The sequence below is a fragment of the Haliotis rufescens genome, unplaced genomic scaffold (assembly GCF_023055435.1).
Source record: "Haliotis rufescens isolate VD_foot unplaced genomic scaffold, xgHalRufe1.0.p SCAF_4, whole genome shotgun sequence".
In the NCBI taxonomy this organism is placed as follows: domain Eukaryota; kingdom Metazoa; phylum Mollusca; class Gastropoda; order Lepetellida; family Haliotidae; genus Haliotis; species Haliotis rufescens.
Genome location: NW_025964112.1, coordinates 26,055,655 through 26,075,844, shown reverse-complemented (window position 1 = coordinate 26,075,844; position 20,190 = coordinate 26,055,655). Strand labels below are relative to the sequence as shown.

General features: G+C 41.1%; 1 protein-coding gene across 1 annotated transcript in view; it reads left to right on the top strand.

Annotated features, from left to right (window-relative positions):
• LOC124115104 (outer dynein arm-docking complex subunit 4-like) overlaps window positions 1-15,664 on the top strand; it is a 192,275-nt gene extending 176,611 nt beyond the window's left edge. The window contains exon 12 of the mRNA XM_046475921.2: window positions 7,742-15,664. Coding sequence (XP_046331877.1) covers window positions 7,742-7,797 — 56 coding nt within the window. The 3' untranslated portion in view covers window positions 7,798-15,664. The remainder of the gene's footprint in view (window positions 1-7,741) is intronic.
• The last annotated feature ends 4,526 nt before the right edge of the window (window positions 15,665-20,190 follow it).

Genomic DNA, 20,190 nt, shown 5'->3' with positions numbered 1-20,190 from the left:
GACGTTCGTGTTTGCGATTGTGCACCGAGAATTGTCCATACATAAGTTGTTATTGATTCATTAACTCTTACAAATCCTGGGTTAGTAAAATTATTTTCTGTTTTATCATTAAGAAATTCATTCCAAGCGTTTGCGGTATCATTCAGTTGTACAAATTTTGTAACAATATAAGACAAACCACCCTTAAAACTCATAAGAGAACCTCTCCAATCGTTACTCGAAAGTTCCCAGCCATGATAAAGATTATGTATTCTTACAAAAAGATTGTTTTTCTGTAACAAGTTAAATGGATTGAATGGTTGATGAGTTTTTTTAACTAAATCATCACTTTCTTCTTTAACAGTTCTTTGTCCACTGTATGGAACACCTAGACCATGGTTAATTCCTTTAATACGCCAATCTTTACTCGTAGAAATATTAAATTCCTGACAAATACGTTCGAATGCCCACCTATTGTATGGATTATTTGTGGAATTCCATGCTCGATCCTGCGGTAATGGAGCACTAATTTCTTTAAGTTTACTTCTAATCTGATAGTACACGTGAAATGATAAAACAGACTTATTTAGTTCAAATCCTGGGGCATAAAGAGATACACCACATCCTGTTGTGGCACACCATATGGCAAAGTTTAACTGATTCTGCCAAAATTGCATCGGATTGTGAAACCAATCGTGCACCATTTTATCGCTAGTTGCCGTGACCCTGTATTTTTCAAAGATATCAGGGAATTTAACGAAAAACTTAGCACCAGAGGCACTTACTAAAATCGACTGATTAGTAATGTAAGTTGATTTCATATTTAAGTTATGATATAGTATCATTGTATATTTAATATGTATGTTACACTCCCGGGAATAACAAATGGTCAGTCTATTCAACTGCTTCATACTATGGATAACTCGGATGGACAACTTGAAGTTGCTCTCTGTGATGTAACGTATTACCCACGGTGGATCAATATAAATGATGCGAAAGGAAATAATCAGATAATGATAAATAGAAAAGGACACATTATACCTGATGGGTATTACAGCGTATGCTCCTTCAATGATGAAATTTTTAAGCCTAATGGAATTTGTCTCACACAAAATGAGTCGAATGGGATGCTGATTTTAAGCGCTGGAGAAAAGGATGTAAAGCTTTTCATGAACTTAGCAGTTACACTTGGATTTGCACTCGGAGATATGACAGTAATCAAGACATCAGCACAGGGAGTTAGATTACCCGATTTAGTTCCCTATAAAGAGTTGTGCATCCATCTTGATCAGATAAGCACGACGGATAATATTCAACTTGAAAGTCCTTCAACTCTACTCAGATCTATTCAAGTCAAAGATGAAAAATATAATAGCGGTAGAACGGAATCTTTCTCATCATTACAATATAAAAAATTAAAACATATTATTTCAGACCTAAAAATTTCTGTATTAGATGTAAAACACCAACCTGTACATATAGGATACTTGAGTGTGACACTCCATATTATAAATAATGGTTGATTTCACATATAAGTTATGATATAGTATCATTGTATATTTAATATGTATGTCACACTCCCGGGAATAACAAATGGTCAGTCTATTGAACTGCTTCATACTATGGATAACTCGGATGGACAACTTGAAGTCCCCCTATGCGATGTAACGTATTACCCGCGGTGGACCAATATAAATGTTGCAAGAGGTAATAATGAGTTATGGATACGTATAGACAAGCACATTATACCTGATGGGTATTACAGCGTATGCTCCCTCAATGATGAAATTTTTAAGCCTAATGGAATTAGTCTCACACAAAATGAGTCGAATGGGATGCTGATTTTAAGCGCTGGAGAAAAGCTTGTAATTCTTGCCCAGAATGTAGTAGAAACACTTGGACTACCAACGGTGATAATAAAACCCCACAAAACATTGCAGGGAGATGAATTACCCGATTTAGTTCCCTATAAAGAGTTGTGTATCCATCTTGATCAGATAAGCACGACGGATAATATTCAACTTGAAAGTCCTTCAACTCTACTCAGAGCTATTCCAGTGAAAGATGAAAAATACAATAGAGGTAGAACAGACTCTTTCTCATCATTACAATATAAAAAATGAAGCGTGGTAATATTTTAGACCTCAAAATTTCTGTATTAGATGTAAAACACCAACCTGTACATATAGGATACTTAAGTGTAACACTCCATATTATAAATAATGGTTGATTCATCAGGCCCTGGAACACTCAGACAATGTAATACAATTGCGCTTTCCGATCTCGGAGACACAGAAGGATTCGGTAAACCCGGTACCGATGGTAAGTTATACAAGATAATGTATACAAGCGGAAAGAAGTTACATTCACAGGTAATCTAGGAGATTTAAGCGATGTCGACTTTAGTAGCCTCCATAAAAACACTTCGTACAATCTTATTCTTAACGGTGATAATAAATGGACTATGGTCGAAGCAAACATCGAGTGGCTATTGAATATTGTCATTACCCCACCGTATGTGATGATGGGTAAGGCACATAATATAAATAAGATAATAAATAGTGGGATCGTACTCGGGGCTTACATCCCATCAAAACGAAATAGGGTGTTAGTCACCCTCCTGCCAGAAAACCCAGGTCATATGTTATATAGTCGTCCAGCAGTAAAAAACGTTAGTTTAAATTTGGTTACTGAATTCAATGATATTAAAGTTTAAACAGAACTTGAGTGCAATGCCTAATATTTCTATGCTTATTATTGAAGTCTTGTTTGGAGATGCACCAGAAGATGCCTTCGAAATATTACCAGGTCTATCGATTAAATGGCTAAAGAAACACCAACGTCAATGTTGCAGTATTATTCATATTGGAGCATCACCCTTTGCAACCCTTGAGGGGGTCCAAATTATTAAAAGTGGTAGTATTTCTCTTACTAAGATATTCCTGCCGTATAATATTCATTTGATAAGGTTGATGTATACTCTCAAAACATTGAAGCAAGACCAATTAAAGACTATTGTATGACCGTAATATACACTATGAGTTTATATCCGGTGCTCAATGAGGCATCTGAAAAGATGGATACTGTTGATGGATTTAGATTACACCAAATAAGCGACATAAAACATCGAATAGAAAAGGAGAGGGAGTTTAGACTTGGATTGTATAAAAAGTATCGCAGAGCTGTGAATGCTCTCGACAGAGTTGACACCGCGCTTGTAACAGCTGGCAAGGGACTCGGTGTAGCCGGTGTTGGTTTATTATCAACTATAATCGCCGCGCCTATCGTACTTGGCATGGAAATAGCCGCCAGAGTCTCAGGACTGGCAGGAATAGCGATAAAATTCATTTCTCGTAGGTTGGAAAAGAAAGCATTAAAACACGATAATATTAGGATACTCGCCGAAGCAAAGTTGAACAGCATTGAGGATCATATTTCGACAGCAATGGCTGATTGTAAGATATCCGAGGAGGAGTTTCGTTTAGTGCTGTCGGAACTCACCAAATACAACGTAATGAAGCAGGAGATTCGATCCAATTCTCGTAAGACCAGTGGTATTAGCGAAGACGAGAAAAAAAAGTTCATAGAACAGGGGAGACAACAAGCGCGTCAATTATTCCGTGCCAAAACCAAAGAACTGGTTGGAGATTAAAAATAGATTGCTTCCTATCATTAGATCACATTTAAACCAATGCTTACATAAGTATATAATAATGAAATTTATGCTCAAGGACAAAATTATCAAATGGAGAGAATTACCACAAGGTATATATTATATCAGTGATGTCAAACCAACCAAATACGGTCATCAATTGTTTCTTACCAATTACCAAGAAGAATATATTGTCTGGTCTCCTAGTAAAATGAACGAAGAACTTAGTAAAAATGTTGAATATAAATATAATAGAGAATATTTTCATTACAATTTAGTTTAGTCTCATCATGGTTTTTGTACTAAAAATTCCCTCTATGGTATCATTGATTGGCTCCAGGTAGTGGTGAGCTAGAGCCAATTTAACTTAAACTCATGACTATCGTTGAATCGCATCAGCGTTTTGGCATAAATAATTCCCCCTGTAGTGGTGGTATAGGTATATAAATCTGGCTCCAGTGGAGTTGCGGCAGAACCCCTATTACCTATACTACTAAAATGCTTTCACTGCAAGGATACTTTTTTTATTATTAAACTATAACCATCAGGGGTATTTCCAAAAAACGACATCCGATGAGCTCTGACGTTCTTTTTGTCTGTTTGTTTAGGCTGAAGAAATTAATTGACGTGCACCCTTTGTTGAAATCTTCATAGATCACGGGTAACCAATCAGTGTTCAAAAATGCATAAAACAAATATTGCCTCCAAGTTTATTTAGTAGATGGTAGCCCAGGCTCTTGTCACGCTCAGTTGGGTTAGCGAGCAAATCATCTCACGGCAGCTAGTGAGCCCTAGCGGCCAGTGTCAGACAGCCGAGAAGAAGCCAGAGATTAGTGCCACTTTAATCACCACCAGCTCATCACGGACGCCTCAAACTCAGGATAGGGAGCCAAGATGGACGACTTCCGGATACTGGGATCATGGACCTCAGTGGAACAGTCCCTCCACATCAATTGATGAAAACCACATTTTATGCTCTTTTGTCCTGGAAGGATCTAATCCACAACTCATCAGTTCTAGCAGCCACAGACAACACCACAGTGGTGGCGTATATCCAGAAACAGGAGTGAACCAATTTCCTGATGATGAAATCTTCTCAGCTATGTGCCTTGGCAGACTTGCAATTGCCAGATGGAAGGGAGTCATATTCTTCTGAAGTTTAACATCCTAGCCAACAGTCTCTTCCAGGCAGGATTGTGTCCACAGAATGGACCCCCCATCCCGATGTCTTCCATTAGATCATAGTGCTGTGGGACAATCCACATTTTGATTTGTTTGCAATTTGCCTGAATCATCAGCTTCGCACTTACGTCAGCCTGGTCCCATCCATCTAGATGCCCTGTCAATTGATTGGACCTGCCTCTTTGCCTTTTTCTTTCTCCCCTGAGTTCTTCTGGACAAAGTGATCTGAAAAATAGAAATAACAGATTGGTGCAATCAGAATGATGATACAATCTGGCCCAGTTGACTCTGGTTTCCCCGATTTTTGTCTCTTCTAATGGAAGATCCCCTCCCATTACCATTTTGCAGAGATCTTTTTTGACAACCCAGGTCAGACTTACAGTACAACAGTCTTCACAGTCTTAATCTAAATTTTTCTAAATCTGCCTCCTCAGCTGTTGCTTGTCATTGAGACCATCTTCCTCCCTTCTTAAGACTTGACAAGTTTGTCCAGTGGAGAAGCATGGTTACTGATTTTCTACACCATCTTAGACAGGATAATAAATTCCGTCATGGTACGATCAAGGGATATCACTCGTGTTCTTCAACATGACAGATTGATCATTAGCAACCACCACATTTTAAATAGGCCCATGCAATCTTTTCTTCTGGAAGATGTTCGCACTCCCAGGATATTTCTAAAATGGAATGTATCTGTAGTTCTGTCAGCTCTTCTGACTGACCCTCATGAGCCCCTCACTAATGCCACTTGCTTCAGAAGGCAAAGAAAGCAACTTTTCTGTTAGCCATGACAGAATACTGCTAGGGGTTCAGAATTACAGGCCCTGGAATACTGAGCCTTATTCATGAGATGGACTGGAAATCAATCACATTACATACTCTGCCTGACTTTGTAGCCAAAAAGCAGTCCACTGGACATGGGACCTTTAGGCCATTACACTATTCCTGCACTTGGACCTGAGGTAGATCATCCAGATCGCTTACTATGTCCTATCTGTGCTCAAATTCTACCTGGCTGCTCGTCGGAAAAGACTCTTTATACCTTAAGACCCACTCTGACCAGGACTTTACTAAAGCCACAATAGCTGGCCACCATAGCTTCAAGCTGTCGCTGAGCTCAGAATGCCCCTCCTATTCTTGACTCCTGTTCAGTACTTGAGATCAGGGCTCTGGCCACTGTTTCCGTTGAACAGGTTGTTGCAGGATGCCAGTTGTGTTCTTACAACACCTTAACTCACTTTTACTTACGAGACGTACAGCCAGATCTTCAGGGTATATGCTCGCTGGAACCTGTCATAGCTGCTCATGCAGGAGGGGGTTCGAGGATTTTACCAGCAGCTACTGAAGGTGAGTACACCTTTATTCATCAGCTATAGAAGAACACATGTTATTGTCTACATGTATCACAGAATGATCGGAAGTGACGTCACCAGCAGAAGAATTGGGACCAGAAGTGATGTCAAGACCAGAAGTGGAGTCATTAATGACATAAACAATGCCGGAAGTGACATCATTGATGATGTCATAATGACTTTTTGGATACCAGAAATAACATCTAGAAACGAAATGAAGTCATAAGACTGGAAGTGATGTCACACCCAGTAAAACTGGGACCAGAAGTGATGTCAGAACCTAAATTAACCAGATTTTAAGGTCTTAGAAGGTTCTACGGACAATCATTAACAAGAACATAAGCAATATAATGGTAGTTCAAAGTGAAGGTATCATGTATTGTCTGATTATTCTTCTGCAAGATTTTCAAGTCCTGTGGAGGTGAAGTACAGAAAGAGAACTCCGAAGCAGTCTGAAGATGTTAGAATATGATTCTACTAGATTACTGCCAACAAAACAAGAGAGTGTTCTATGGGCAGAACCTGTTCCCTCTAGTATATATACTCTGATGTAATAGAGGTAGAGGATTTTCTAAAATTATCAAAACAATAGTTATCATTGTAAAAAATTCAAAGAATATTACATCAGACTTACTTCTTCCCACCTCCCCAATCATCTGTCTTTAGTGATTGATGTTTGGAAAGAAGTGAGGATTTGTAGTGATGTGTAGTTGACAGTGAAGAGGACTTCTGTTGAAAATCTGAAAGTGTAGTTTTAGTGTGATTGCAGCCAAAGTACAGGATTTATGGCATTGATGTAATAGAGGTTGTATTCTTAGAATTATTAACAATGATAACTATTGTTTTCATGTTGCTGGATGTTCTTGTTAACTGTTGTGTAGTGTTATGTACCTCAATTCTGCATCACAGACTGATAGAATGACTATTAACAGAATATGTAAACCACTTTTTTAGTTTCAGTTGGTTGAATTATAGGTATAAGTGCGCCATCTATGCAACCAAGTACCAGGGCCATAAAACAATTCCTTGGTGACTATTTGGTAAAATAGTGTCTTAGATTGAACTGGTTAATAGCTTTGTTGTCCTGTTGAATACATGGGCCTCGCCAGACAAGGATACACCATGTAAATACACTCGTTCTGAGAAAGCCTCAAACATCTGAGGGCAATGAAAACCTGTATTTCCTGGGACAGCGCTTGTGAACACAAGGGGTGTTGACAGTGTGTTGATAAGATCAGAAATGGCATGACCTAGTAGCTGGTAGCCTGGATAATACTGTCAGCGTTAAGTGTGTCAAGTTTAACAAGTTTAACAAGTGTATTGTGTCAGCCCTTAGCAACAATTTGTTGAATAGCCAGTATGCTTTATGCATGTTTGAATAAAAAAATAGATAAGATGGACATGCATAATATGTATACCGTCATTGTAGAATTTTTGGACTACTGGTGTAATAGATTACTACTGGTCTGATTCTAATATTAAATTTTACCCTTGTGGTCAATTTTGAATAGATAGTGTAATCAGAGTCATGCATGGCTCTGCCAGTAATTCTCACCGAATGTTGTGTATGTTTCAGGCACAGACAACGATGTTGATGCAAATGAAAGCGAAACAACAGGGACAAAGAAATAGACAGATCAATCTCAGTTCATGTTCAGCATGGAAGATGGTTGTCTTACCAACATCCATCAACTGCTTCACATCACCTAGCTATTGTCCACTGCTGTTTCTGTTAAGAATATCACTTCATCCTTAAAGACATTTATGCCACATATGTCAAGAGTTTGTTACTATGTACATTAACAAATTTAGTGACATATCTACCAATAGTCATATATTTCTGCTTTCACATGTTTCACATTAAATTGATCATGCCATCAAAGTCTGAATTCAAAACAGAAACAATTCAAAGGTAAACAACATACATAACTTTTGCACTACAAGTATGTGATACAAAATCATTTTTTAGGACGGGAGATGATTACAAAATGACAGCACAAATAAATGTAAGTTTTATTTCTTTTAGGGACTTTCTAGCAAAATATGACACAGTCTTATGACCAATCCCACTGCCTGTTGTAAATGAGCAGTCCCTTATATTCCAGATATTGTTTCTGTATTTCACTGTTAAATGAAAAAGAATGACAGTAGTGCAAAAGTAAAGTGTGCCTTGTAACGTTAACAAGTTGCATGATGTGGGTGATCATTGGAGTGGTAGTTATAGTCATAGGGATCATATTGCTACCAGAGGTTCTGGTAAATATTTCCAAAGTCACTAAATAAAATGAAGAATAGTGATTTGTTTTCAAGTGTATATTTTTTTTGCCCAAACGTTTATATTGCACAAGGTTCACTAAATTACCTGAGAGGGAAGTTTTCCATTTTGAAGTTTTTGACTCTCTAGTGATATACATATTTTTTTACAAAAAGAAGATTTCACTGACAAGATATTTTGAAAGTCTTAAAGTGTCATAAAAACATTGTTATTTGATGACCTTAAGATAATGGTTAACAATACCATTGTCCATGCATATTGATAAACAGGTTTCTGAAAGCATTTGTCCTTTCAGAAATTTAGTTGTAAGGGTTTAATATATTGGAAGTTATGAAATAACTATATGTGGTCATCTGTACCTAACGAAATCATAAAATGTGTTTATATTTGTTGTAATAAAACTATTTGAATAGTTAATTTCACTCTGGAACAGACACCATTTTGTGAGGCAGATGTAAGCTACCCAAATATAAATATATATCTCCATTTTCTGACAGCCATGGGGGCGGTCGGGTAGCCTAGTAGTTAAAGCATTTGCTTGTCATGCCGAAGACCCGGGTTCGATTCCCGACATGGGTACAATGTGTGGAGCCCATATCTGGTGTCCTTCGCCGTAATATTGCTGGAATATTGCTAAAAGCGGCGTAAAACCATACTCACTCACTCTCACTCACTCACTCACTGACAGCTATGGTTCATTTCAAGGTGTTGATAGCAGTATACATCTGTTCCCACACAATATCGCAGAAATTAATGTAAACAATATTGAATGTAATATACAGTTAATAAAATAGAGTTTAAAAATAACAAGATCATATAATAACAGTACTAATTTGCATACTTCAGTATGGGTTTGTTGACATACTCTTTCCTGTATTTACTGTAACATTTGTAGACAGTTAACCCATCCAGCCTTCACGTTATCGGTAACATTCACAAGGGTGTAAAGGCAGTTTATCTTCTCATCTGAACAATATATCAATGATCATGTTCTGAAACTCATTTATATATCTGCGATGACCATGACTGCTGATATTGTAGTAGTAAACCACTTGATGGCTGTCCTGAGCAGGGCGCCGGGATCAGCATTCATTCCAGGTTGCATTGTTAATGTTTGGCAATCAGTATTTAAAGTATTCTAATTGTATACATATCCACATGTATGTCATTTTATCCCTGATTACGCTATGTGTGTGCATTTCATACAACAGCTACATGATGGTATGCGAAATGTGAAGGTCTTTTTCAGCACATTAAGTTGGTCAGAAACTTGTGAATATTGACAAAAAGTATTTAAGAAGTACAATACTGAAATAGGTGAGAAGGGGGGTTGCCTTTTTTATGTTTCCATATCCTAAAATGATGATTTTTCAAATTCCCACACAAATGGATGATGTTATTCTCTTTTCTTTTTATTTCGGGGGCATTAATGGCCCAGTCATGTAAAGCACCGCAAATCGCTATGCAGAGTTGTGTCCCTTGGGCTTGCCAGGAACCAATGATTGTGAGAATGAATACCGGTTCACCTTGATTATGTTTCTAGTTTGTCAGCAATCACCATACCCATACCTGTGCTCATGGGTTTCACCAAAGTGGCAACATTCTGAGACCTGCATCACTTCGAGCTTTCTTCCCACATAAAGCTGACACAACATTATATAACTGGAATTCTGATCAAAGCAGCAATAAACCAAACTCACTCACTCTCTTTACTTCAATAGATAACTGCATTTCAGTCACAGTATTGAATACAATAATTGTATTTGATGTCTTTGTATAATTGTGTAGATATACATATGTTTTTGTCTGTTTTCAGTCATACAAATGGGTACAAATGGGTATCTCTCATACCTCTAGTCGCACATTTAAAAGGAAGCCAGAAGCTGGAATGTAAACATTAAACTTGTTTCTGTCCGGTTGCGCACGCACCTCCCTATGACATGTCACAAATCTCTCAGCGCGCCTCTGAGCTGGTCGCTCGAGAAAGGCTTTCGCGATAGACTGCTAGTTTGTATTCTACTAGTACTTATCGTGTGTCTACAGTTGTTGTTCTAATACAGTAATAATAATATGTCTTACCTGTAGACTCCTGGAATGTAATCCTTGGTAATCCATTGTTTGTATTCAACACGTGTTTTACTGTTTGACTTGATTATACACGTGGCAACATGTCGGGCTTTTCTGCCTCGTGTCAAAGTATACTGTCTAAAGGAGATCCTCACAAGTATTGTCCTTCCTGCATAATTAAGGACGGATTTTCAACGTGTTCGTGGGATGAACGTTGTAAAGAATGTGAGCACTTTAATAAACTTTAATTGGTATCTTCGTGCGTTGGCGAAGCGGGCTACTGACCAGCGCTACAAGCAGAGTAGGTCTTCGGGTGGATCCCTGGACTCTGCAGCCTCTACATCTGGCCCTGGGGGTGGCGCGTCGGCCACACCCAAGAAATCAGTTGATAAAGACCCGCCCCAGTCAACTTATGTTTTCGACAAGACACGAGACCGTTCGCCTGCTGATGATACTACCCGCACGACTGATCTTTGTCAATCGGTTGATCGAGAGCGTCACTCAGCCACCCCCGTTACGACGGGACCGGCTCGTGACGAGGACCATGAGGGGACTACGGTCCCCAGTCGGTCCGTCTCTCATCCTACCAACGACTATAGGGACGTCGTGCAGGTCGACAGTGAACACAGATCCCACTCTACAAGTCTTTCCCGCCCCGGGACGACAGGTTGAGTGCCTCGTTGAGAGACAGTAAACGACACGAGGACGTTCGTCGCCTTCGAGGTTGTCGGGAGTTCAATTCGGACAATAACTACGATGGGGATCGTAGTACTTCTACAGTTAGAGATCGTAGCCCCCGTCCCAAAGGGGACGTGCGACGCTCTCGAAGTGAGTTTTTGGGAGATCAGTGTCGTAGAGATAATGATAGATCGTCACCCTCGTCTCACTTTCATATCGACCCGGCTTTGAAAGGCAAGATCACGGCGGCGGTACTCGCCTTGACGGCGTCGACCGAGAAGGTTCGACCACTACGCCTACACAATCGACGTCGACGATTGATTGTGATGACAGCGTCGTAGAGATAATGACCGATCGACATCCTCGTCTTACTTTCATATCGACCCGGCTTGGATAGCCCAGATCACGACGGCGGTACTCGCCTCGACGGCGTCGACCAAGAAGGATTCGACTACGTCGGAGGTCCATGGACCATCAACCAGTACACCAGTACCTTCATCTACGTCTACACAATCGACGTCGACGATGGATTGTGACGACAGCCTGGCTATGGCTTGGCTATCTCACTTTTTTGCCTGAGTTATCAAAAGATGATGACAAACCGACGTGTGCTGGCTTGAAGGTCGGAGATACGCCGCAGTCTCTTCAGTATTCTCCTCCCGATGTCTTCAAAGCCATGGCTCACAATATGGACCAGAACTTTGCCTCTGCTCCGCCGGGGCAGAGTTTCAGCAAACCACTTGTTCGATCGCGTTACCTGATCTATGGCATGCCGTTTTCGTGAAACCATGAGTAGGGACTTGAAACCAGCGCCCTCCAAGATTCTTGTAGTAGACAGGCATTTGGAATCCATGGACACTGCTGTTCATCACCAGCTACAACCGCTTGCTATGCTGTCGACAGCGAGCCAGCGGGGGAGGTAGTGAGGTCCCTTCCCCCGCCGTCACCATCTTTGGAGTCTACTACCTTTAGAAGAGCTACCGGTAGGGGGGAGACTTCATCACACGGATCATGAAGACGGTCGTAGAATGGCTCCATCGGCAGGCGATCTGGGTCACCTTCTACCTAGACGACGGGCTCCATGCTCACCAGTTCACAGAAGCCCTTCAAGGAGAGTTAACGACCACCCTGAATCTACTACTGTACCTCGGGTGGATCGTCAACCTTCAAAAGTCGGACTTGGTACCAACTCGGGATCTACAGTACATCAGGATACACTTCCAGACGGGAGTCAATCTGGTCAAGGTACCTCAAGACCGTTGGGACATGATTGTCAGCAGCGTTCCGAGACTTCTACATGCCCCGGCGTCGGTGCACACGTGGCAGGAAGTCCTCGGTCTGTTGACATCGGCTCAAGACCTGATTCGCCGAGGTCGTCTTCAACTTCGTCCGCTGCAGAGATTGCTGTACCCCCACCTGGAGTTTCCCAACCTCCTGGTTCCACTTCCGGCGCAGCTACGTTGTCATCTGGAGTGGTGGCTCCAGCCGTCGAACGTTTGCGACGGCGTCTTTATGAGCGAACCTCCGTTCATACTACACCTATTCGTAGACGCGTCATTGGAAGGCTGGGGAGCGCATTTCGGGGGCGACCAAGCGGCCAGGCTGTGGTCGCCAGAAGTAAAGGTCCTCCACATCAACTGCCTCGAGATGGAAGCAGTGTTTCGGGCGGTCGTGTTCTGGAAACTTTGACTCCGTCGGAAACGGCTGATGATACAGTCGGACAACTCCACAGTCGTCCACTGCATCAACAAACAGGGAACGACTCAGTCGGCAGCCCTTCTGGGACCGCCTCCGTGGCCTAGTGGTAGAGCGTCCGCCCGGAGAGTGGAAGGTCCGGGGTTCGATCCCCGGCCGCGTCATACCAAAAGACGTTAACAGATGGTACTTGTTGTTACCCTGTCTGGCGCTCAGCATTAAGGGGCTAAAACAAGGACTGGTTGGCTCGGACAACTAGCCGACGCCGTGTCGAGACCATTGAGGCAGTCTCCCATGGAGTGGATGATCCATCCGACAGTCTTTTCATCTGCTGACAGATCGACTGGATGCCCCAAGTAGATCTCTTCGCAACCTGGTACAACAACCGCCTTCCTCAATTCGTGTCGCTGGTTCCAGACCCACGGGCATGGGACCACGGCATGGGACCACGACGCTCTAGCGATATCGTTGGAGGGTCTAGACGCTTACGCGTTTCCGCCAACGGTGCTGTTACCATCGATACTGGGGCAGTTCGTCAAACGGCCAACCAAGTCTGCTTTGGTCGCGACCTATTGGCCGGCCAGAACGTGGTTCCCGGAACATCTTCAGATCATTGATCAGCCACCGTTCCCGTTGCCAGATCGAGACGACCTCCTTCTTCATCCTCACAACGATCACTCCGGTCATCTCGGCGTCTGAAAGGGTCGATGATCTCGACTTATCTGGCAGCTTTGGCTACCGTGGTGCCGTCTCCTACGGGCGACAGGCTCACTAAAATACCGGTGTTGCAGAAAATTCTACGTGCATTCATGGTTGAAGATCAGTCACATTAATTCCGACTGCCGGCCTGGGACCTCGATATCATTCTGCGCAACCTGTCTAGTCAGACTTACGAGCCTCTCGATCAGGTCGCGTTCGACATTGTCTCAGAAAACGGCTTTCCTTTTCTCGCTGGCTACGGCAGCGGGAGTATTCGGAACTACATGCCATTGACGTCGATCGGATTATGTTCGATCAGCGTAACCATGGCAACGTCCATCTTGGTCTCAGATTGGATTTTTTTAAAGCGTAAAATCAACTTCCTGGCCAAGATTCGAGAATGTTCCACATTCCTTCCTTGTCTGCCATTATGGGCCCTCATGATCACGCTGTTCACACCCTGTGCCCAGTTCGTGCGCTTCGTATTTACCTGCAGCGATCTGAACAGTGATGACAACATTTTCAACGGCTGTTCATACTGCTCTCAACCAATGCAAAGGAAGAGATTACATGTAATACTCTCTCCTTTTGGTTGAGAGCAGTCATTCTCAGAGCTTACGAGGCGCAAGGACTCGCACCTCCCACCTGCTCTCATCTGCACGAAGTTCGAGCCATAGCTTCAACATGACCACACAGTTTGGTCCACTCGTAGTGGCACAACAGGTCTCCCAGAAAAGACAGTGAATTTGTGGTTTATTCACTTTGGACTTTTTGCTCGACACTTCGTGCCAGATAACAGGTTACAATAAAAACTGTTGGTGAATGTACGCATTCTTATGGTTTTTGTTGCGTGCAGTACTTTGGCTTTTTTATTATGGTTATTCGGTGTATGCATCGTCTTCCCATACTTTATAGTACTGCTCGTATTTTTTAGTTACCTTGTATACTGCGAGTTGCTCTGTAACTAAACTATACGTCGACCACACTTCGATCGCAGTTCAACTGACGCGTGCAGTTGTCCTGTCGCATCGATAATTAGTTGTGTGTCGAAGAGCATTAACCATGCTGTGCGTTCGTGATAAACAACTTGTCTCGTCCGTGCATCTGGTCGAATGTTCTATTGTCACTACAGGGGTGAACGAGGTCACTTCCTGATTACATTCCCGACCCTCCTTCCAGTGTTCCGTCGAATTCTACCCATTTGTACAACTGAAAACAGACTAAAACATGGGTTTTTCAGATTAAAAACGATGTTTTATTGGTCTGTTTTCAGTCGTACGTTCCCACCCAGCCATCCCCACAGGGAAGTAATCTAGTCCAGTCCTGCTTAATGGCTTATTCTTCGAGATTTGTGACATGTCATAGGGAGGTGCGTGCGTAACCGGACGGAAACAAGTTTAATGTTTACATTCCAGCTTCTGGCTTCCTTTTAAACGTGCGACTAGAGGTATGAGAGATACCCATTTGTACCCATTTGTAAGACTGAAAACAGACCAATAAAACATCGTTTTTAATCTGAAAAACCCATATTTCATTACAGATACATGTTTATTTAGCAGTCATTGTCACTGTAATCAATTATGTTAACGAGAAAGAAATGTAAATAAATATAGAATTTAGATGAAACTCTTTGGAGAATTGTAAGGCTCCAAGTTGAAATGCTATGTAGAGATGATGTAACTGCTGTGTATTGCAACAGGATTCTACAACAGTAACACATTAATTCTTGCAGATTAAAAAAAATGTGAAAAAAAATAGTTACTTTTTAAATTTTTGTTAATGCTTTTATCCACTTGATATTACTTGAATTAATTGTGTTTGTGGCTGTCTTTTTTTAAACTTTAAACTGTTGAGTACATATCAAGGTGAGCTACAGTGCCATGGCAGTATTTTTATACTTTATAATTACATGTACACACATATCTTTTGAATTGTATTTTACTGCTGTGATAAGCTGTTGTATAGGACATTTAGTTATAGTGATCATATTGTGCTGAGGAAAAAGACTACACAAGATCATTCAGTTTTTTCTATAAACTATTTATTGTTTCAGGCTTTACAACTGAAATAAATGTGTTTTGTATACTTGTTTTTCTGTCATGTTATTAACAGATTGGGATATATATTTTTGCATCATTGCTTGTCTGTCAATTAAATCAGTTCTATGAAAATATTGTTTTAAGGCCAGATTTAATAGTTAACAGGGTAACTCAACGATCAGTGGCAGTCCTCTATACATTTTTGATGCACTAATCAGCAGAAAGTCGTCTGTCTGCCAGACCAAGTCATGTTAACTTATAAAAGCAACCAAACATAAGTTTCAAATTTTTGTAGCATTGCAGACAATAGCAGGACAATTATTATGAACCCTTCCCATAAGTTCTACTTCCTATTTGGCATTCCCCATACCTGCTTCAATACGGATAATGGAACAGCCTCATATCTGTTATATGCCAGTTGTCAATTTAAATTTGAAAGAGCTACTTATCAGAGATGAAATTAACACAGGAGAAGTTACATTTGAGATGATTTATATTGTCTATCTTCATATTCCTCTTTAACATGTAATATACTCAAATTTAAAAGAAAGTGTACACAAATAGAATTGGAATAATTCCTGCAAATGCCAATCATTGGGCAATAGAATGCTGTTGTCTGCACAACTTATTATAGATAGTTGACAGTGAAGGGGACTTGTCAGCCTGGTTCCCCTGGTATGTTGCGCTGGCGCTACACTGACCCAGGCAATGACTGCACAATGGCTGCTGTGATATGATCCTATTTCGTTTTAGATCATAGATTAATATCTGGTTCGTTTCTGGATGAGTTACGATTTGAGTAGGTTATCATCTCGCACATGTTGATGACGCCATGTTGCTCACGTTTATTAAAAGTTTGAATTGAAGACTTGTTGTGTTCTGCCATGGACTGAAACTATTACATGGTGGCAGTGGTGCAAAGAAGTCTACGCATCACCGACTCGATCTTGTTCATGCCTTTTGACATGTTTTTAACTGTATCTACGTATCTGACAGTCGGCGTGCTGTTTCGACTACGCGCCATGTGGACTGAATCATGGATGTCACTGTGACCGTAACTATTCCCAGCTTTGTGCATGTAACCAGTAACTATCAGTATTTGGTATACAATAAGGACATTTCAGGATCGAACAGTATACCGTAGCATATTTCTTCAGTGTGACTGATGAACTTTTCAATGAGTACACACTCCTTAGCGCCAAGTTTTCTTGTGAAGCGATCGTAAAATCACCATGACAGAGTCAATACCGTCACCTTGCATGGACTGGTCACACCTGGACAGAGGTCAAGCTTTTAAGGAATTTAAGCAAACTAGTGAACTTTGGTTTAAGATTAAAGGTATCAAGCCAGAAGATCAACACAGTTACTTTATTTTATGGTCTGGCAAGGAAGGTCTTAGAATGTTCAACACATGGAATCTAAGTGATCAGAATTTATACAATCCCGAGAATTTATGGCAAAAGTTTTCTTCTCAAATTGAACCTTCTGAAAATTTCAGAATTCATAGATTAGAGTTTCTTCGTTACAAACAGAAGGACAATGAGACTATTTATGACTTTATCACAAGATGTAAAGCTAAAGCTATGAAGTGTTTGTTTAAAGACAATGATGCATTAGAGGAGAGAATGATTGAAGTTCTCATTGCTGGTGTTCCATACCCAGAGGTACAGAAAACATTGCCAGGACGTGATGAAAAATTAACCCTCCAGGAAGCCATTGATATTGGTAGGAGACAAGAAGCAAGTGTTAACCATATGTCACAGTTTAAGAATCTAGATGGTAAGGTTTTAAAAGCTGATGAGATTCAGCATGTTTGCTGGTTTTGTGGAACAAAACACTCTTTCAAATCTAGAAATGTATGTCCAGCAGTCAACAGTAAATGCAAAATGTGTGGTAAAATTGGGCATTGGCAGGAAATGTGTCAACAGGGAAGAGAGAGACTGCAGCATAGACGAAGACAGTCAAGGCGCCGTCAACAGTCTAGGTCAAGGAGTCGTGGACGACAGTCTCGTAGGAAAGATGAACATATGTCACGACAGTCTCAGCATAAGCAAAAGTCATACCAACATTCACAAAAACAACATGATAATGACTATGTGAGTGAGGAGTTTGAACATTTCCATTTTGAATCTGTTACTTTTGTTGATGAGGTAGCCAAAGACAACGTTGATGAACTGAAAGTAAACCTAGATGTTAAGCTGTGTAACCGTCAAAGCAGCCACACCATAAAGGTTAAAGTGGATACAGGCTCACAAGGAAATCTACTACCACTTCGTGTATACAGAAGAATGTTTCCAGAATTTCTTGATGCATCAGGTTTCCCTAAATCTGGTACTACAAAGGCTAGACATGTCAAGCTGAGTGCTTATAATGGTACTGGAGAAGTCTGCACCTATCCCTAACAAGGAAACCCTTCAGAAGCTATACCCAGGCAGATTTGAAGGCATTGGTCAATTTCCTGGAAAGTGTCATATAGCTCTGAAGGAAGACGCTGTACCCGTGATACATCCAGCCAGAAAGTATCCTATTCAACTTAAGGATGAGTTGAAATCTGAGTTGGAAAGAATGGAGTCTTTAGGTGTGATAGCTAAGGTAACTGAACCTACCGATTGGGTGTCCTCACTTGCATTCAGTAGGAAGGAAAATGGCAAGTTGAGAGTGTGTCTTGATCCTAGTGAATTAAACCGTTCCATTAAGAGAACTTACCACAAGACACCAACCCTGGAAGAAATAAAACACAAGTTTAGTGAAGCAACAGTGTTTAGCAAACTAGACGCTAGGCATGGATATTGGAGCATCACCCTTGATGATTTTTCGAGTTTACTTACAACATTCAATACACCTTTTGGAAGGTACCGGTTTCTTAAACTTCCTTTCGGACTAAGAATATCACAGGACATATTTCAGGAGAAGATGGATTTGATCCTTGAACAGTGTCCTGGAACACTTGGTATCAGTGATGATACAGCAGTCTATGGAAAGACTGTAGAGGAGCATGATGAAAACCTGCATCAACTTATGAAAGTTGCAGCAAGATATGGTCTCATCTTCAACATTGAGAAGTGTGAGATAAGAAAAGAAAGGATCAAGTTCTTTGGAAACTATTATAATGCTCAAGGTGTACATCCTGATCCAGAAAAAGTTCAGGAAATTCACAATCTACCTCCACCTGCGAACACTGTTGAACTGCAGCGGTTCCTGGGGATGATACAGTATATGTCATCATTCATACCCAAATTGGCTGACTTCACGGAACCATTAAGGATGCTGACCCACAAGGACAGTGTTTGGCAATGGACAGAATCACATCAAGCAGCATTTGACAAGCTGAAGACTATGATCTGTCTTGATGGTACTCTGAAATACTTTGATCCAAGGAAGCCAACAGTCGTGCAAGTTGATGCATCAATGAAAGGTGAAGGTGCTGTGATCATGCAGGACAGATATCCAGTTGCTTATGCCAGTAAGGCACTCACAGACACAGAAAAGCGATATGCTAATATCGAGCGTGAACTCCTTGCAGTGGTGTTTGGATGCAAGAGGTTTCATACATATGTGTTTGGCAGTCACTTCACAGTTGAATCGGATCATAAACCTCTAGAGAACATTCAGCACAAGAATCTAACAGCACTCCTCCTTGACTCCAGAGAATGATGCTACAACTTCAGCAATACGACTTCGAGATTAGATACAAACCTGGGAAGGAAATGATTCTTTCAGACATGCTGTCTAGGCAAAACCCAGCTCCAAGTCCAACTATCAGTATCGACAAAACCATTCACCAAGTTCAGTTCTCAAGTGAAAAGCTTCAGATGATCCGCAAGGAAACTGAAAATGATGAGACATTCAGTGCATTAAAGAACATTACTGTATCAGGGTGGCCAGAAGATCCAAAGCAAGTGCGAAAAATCGTTCGCCCATTTTGGTCTTGTCGTCATGAACTGTCTGTGGAGGATGGGCTGTTACTGAAAGGCGACAGGATAATGATACCACCTGCGATGAGGCGTGAGGCGCTTCAACAACTTCACATTGGACATCAAGGTGTTACAAAATGCCAACTTGTGCTAAATCGTGCATATACTGGCCAGGTATCAACAAGGAGATTGAAGAACTATTGGCAAATTGTAATATTTGTCAAGAAAACCAAAAGTCCCAATCACATGAAACATTGCAACCCCATGATATTCCACAGAGACCATGGCACACAGTAGCAATGGATTTGTTTCACTTCGATGGATGTGAAAATCTTTTGATAACTGACTACTACTCCAAATCATTCTTTGTACGCAGAATTCATGGACAGTGTACAAGTAGGGCTGTCATAGATCACTGCAAGAAACTGTTTAGCGAACAGGGGATACCCAACAAAGTTATCAGTGATAACGGTAGACAGTTTGACTGTGAAGAATTTAGACGTTTCGCTGATAAGTGGTGTTTCGATCATGTGACTTCTAGTCCGCGGTATCCACAAAGTAATGGATTCGTAGAGAGAGCAGTGTCTTACCAAAGCAAAGCAGTCTAGAACTGATCCAGATCTAGCATTGCTGAGTCTCAGAACAACCCCGATTGACA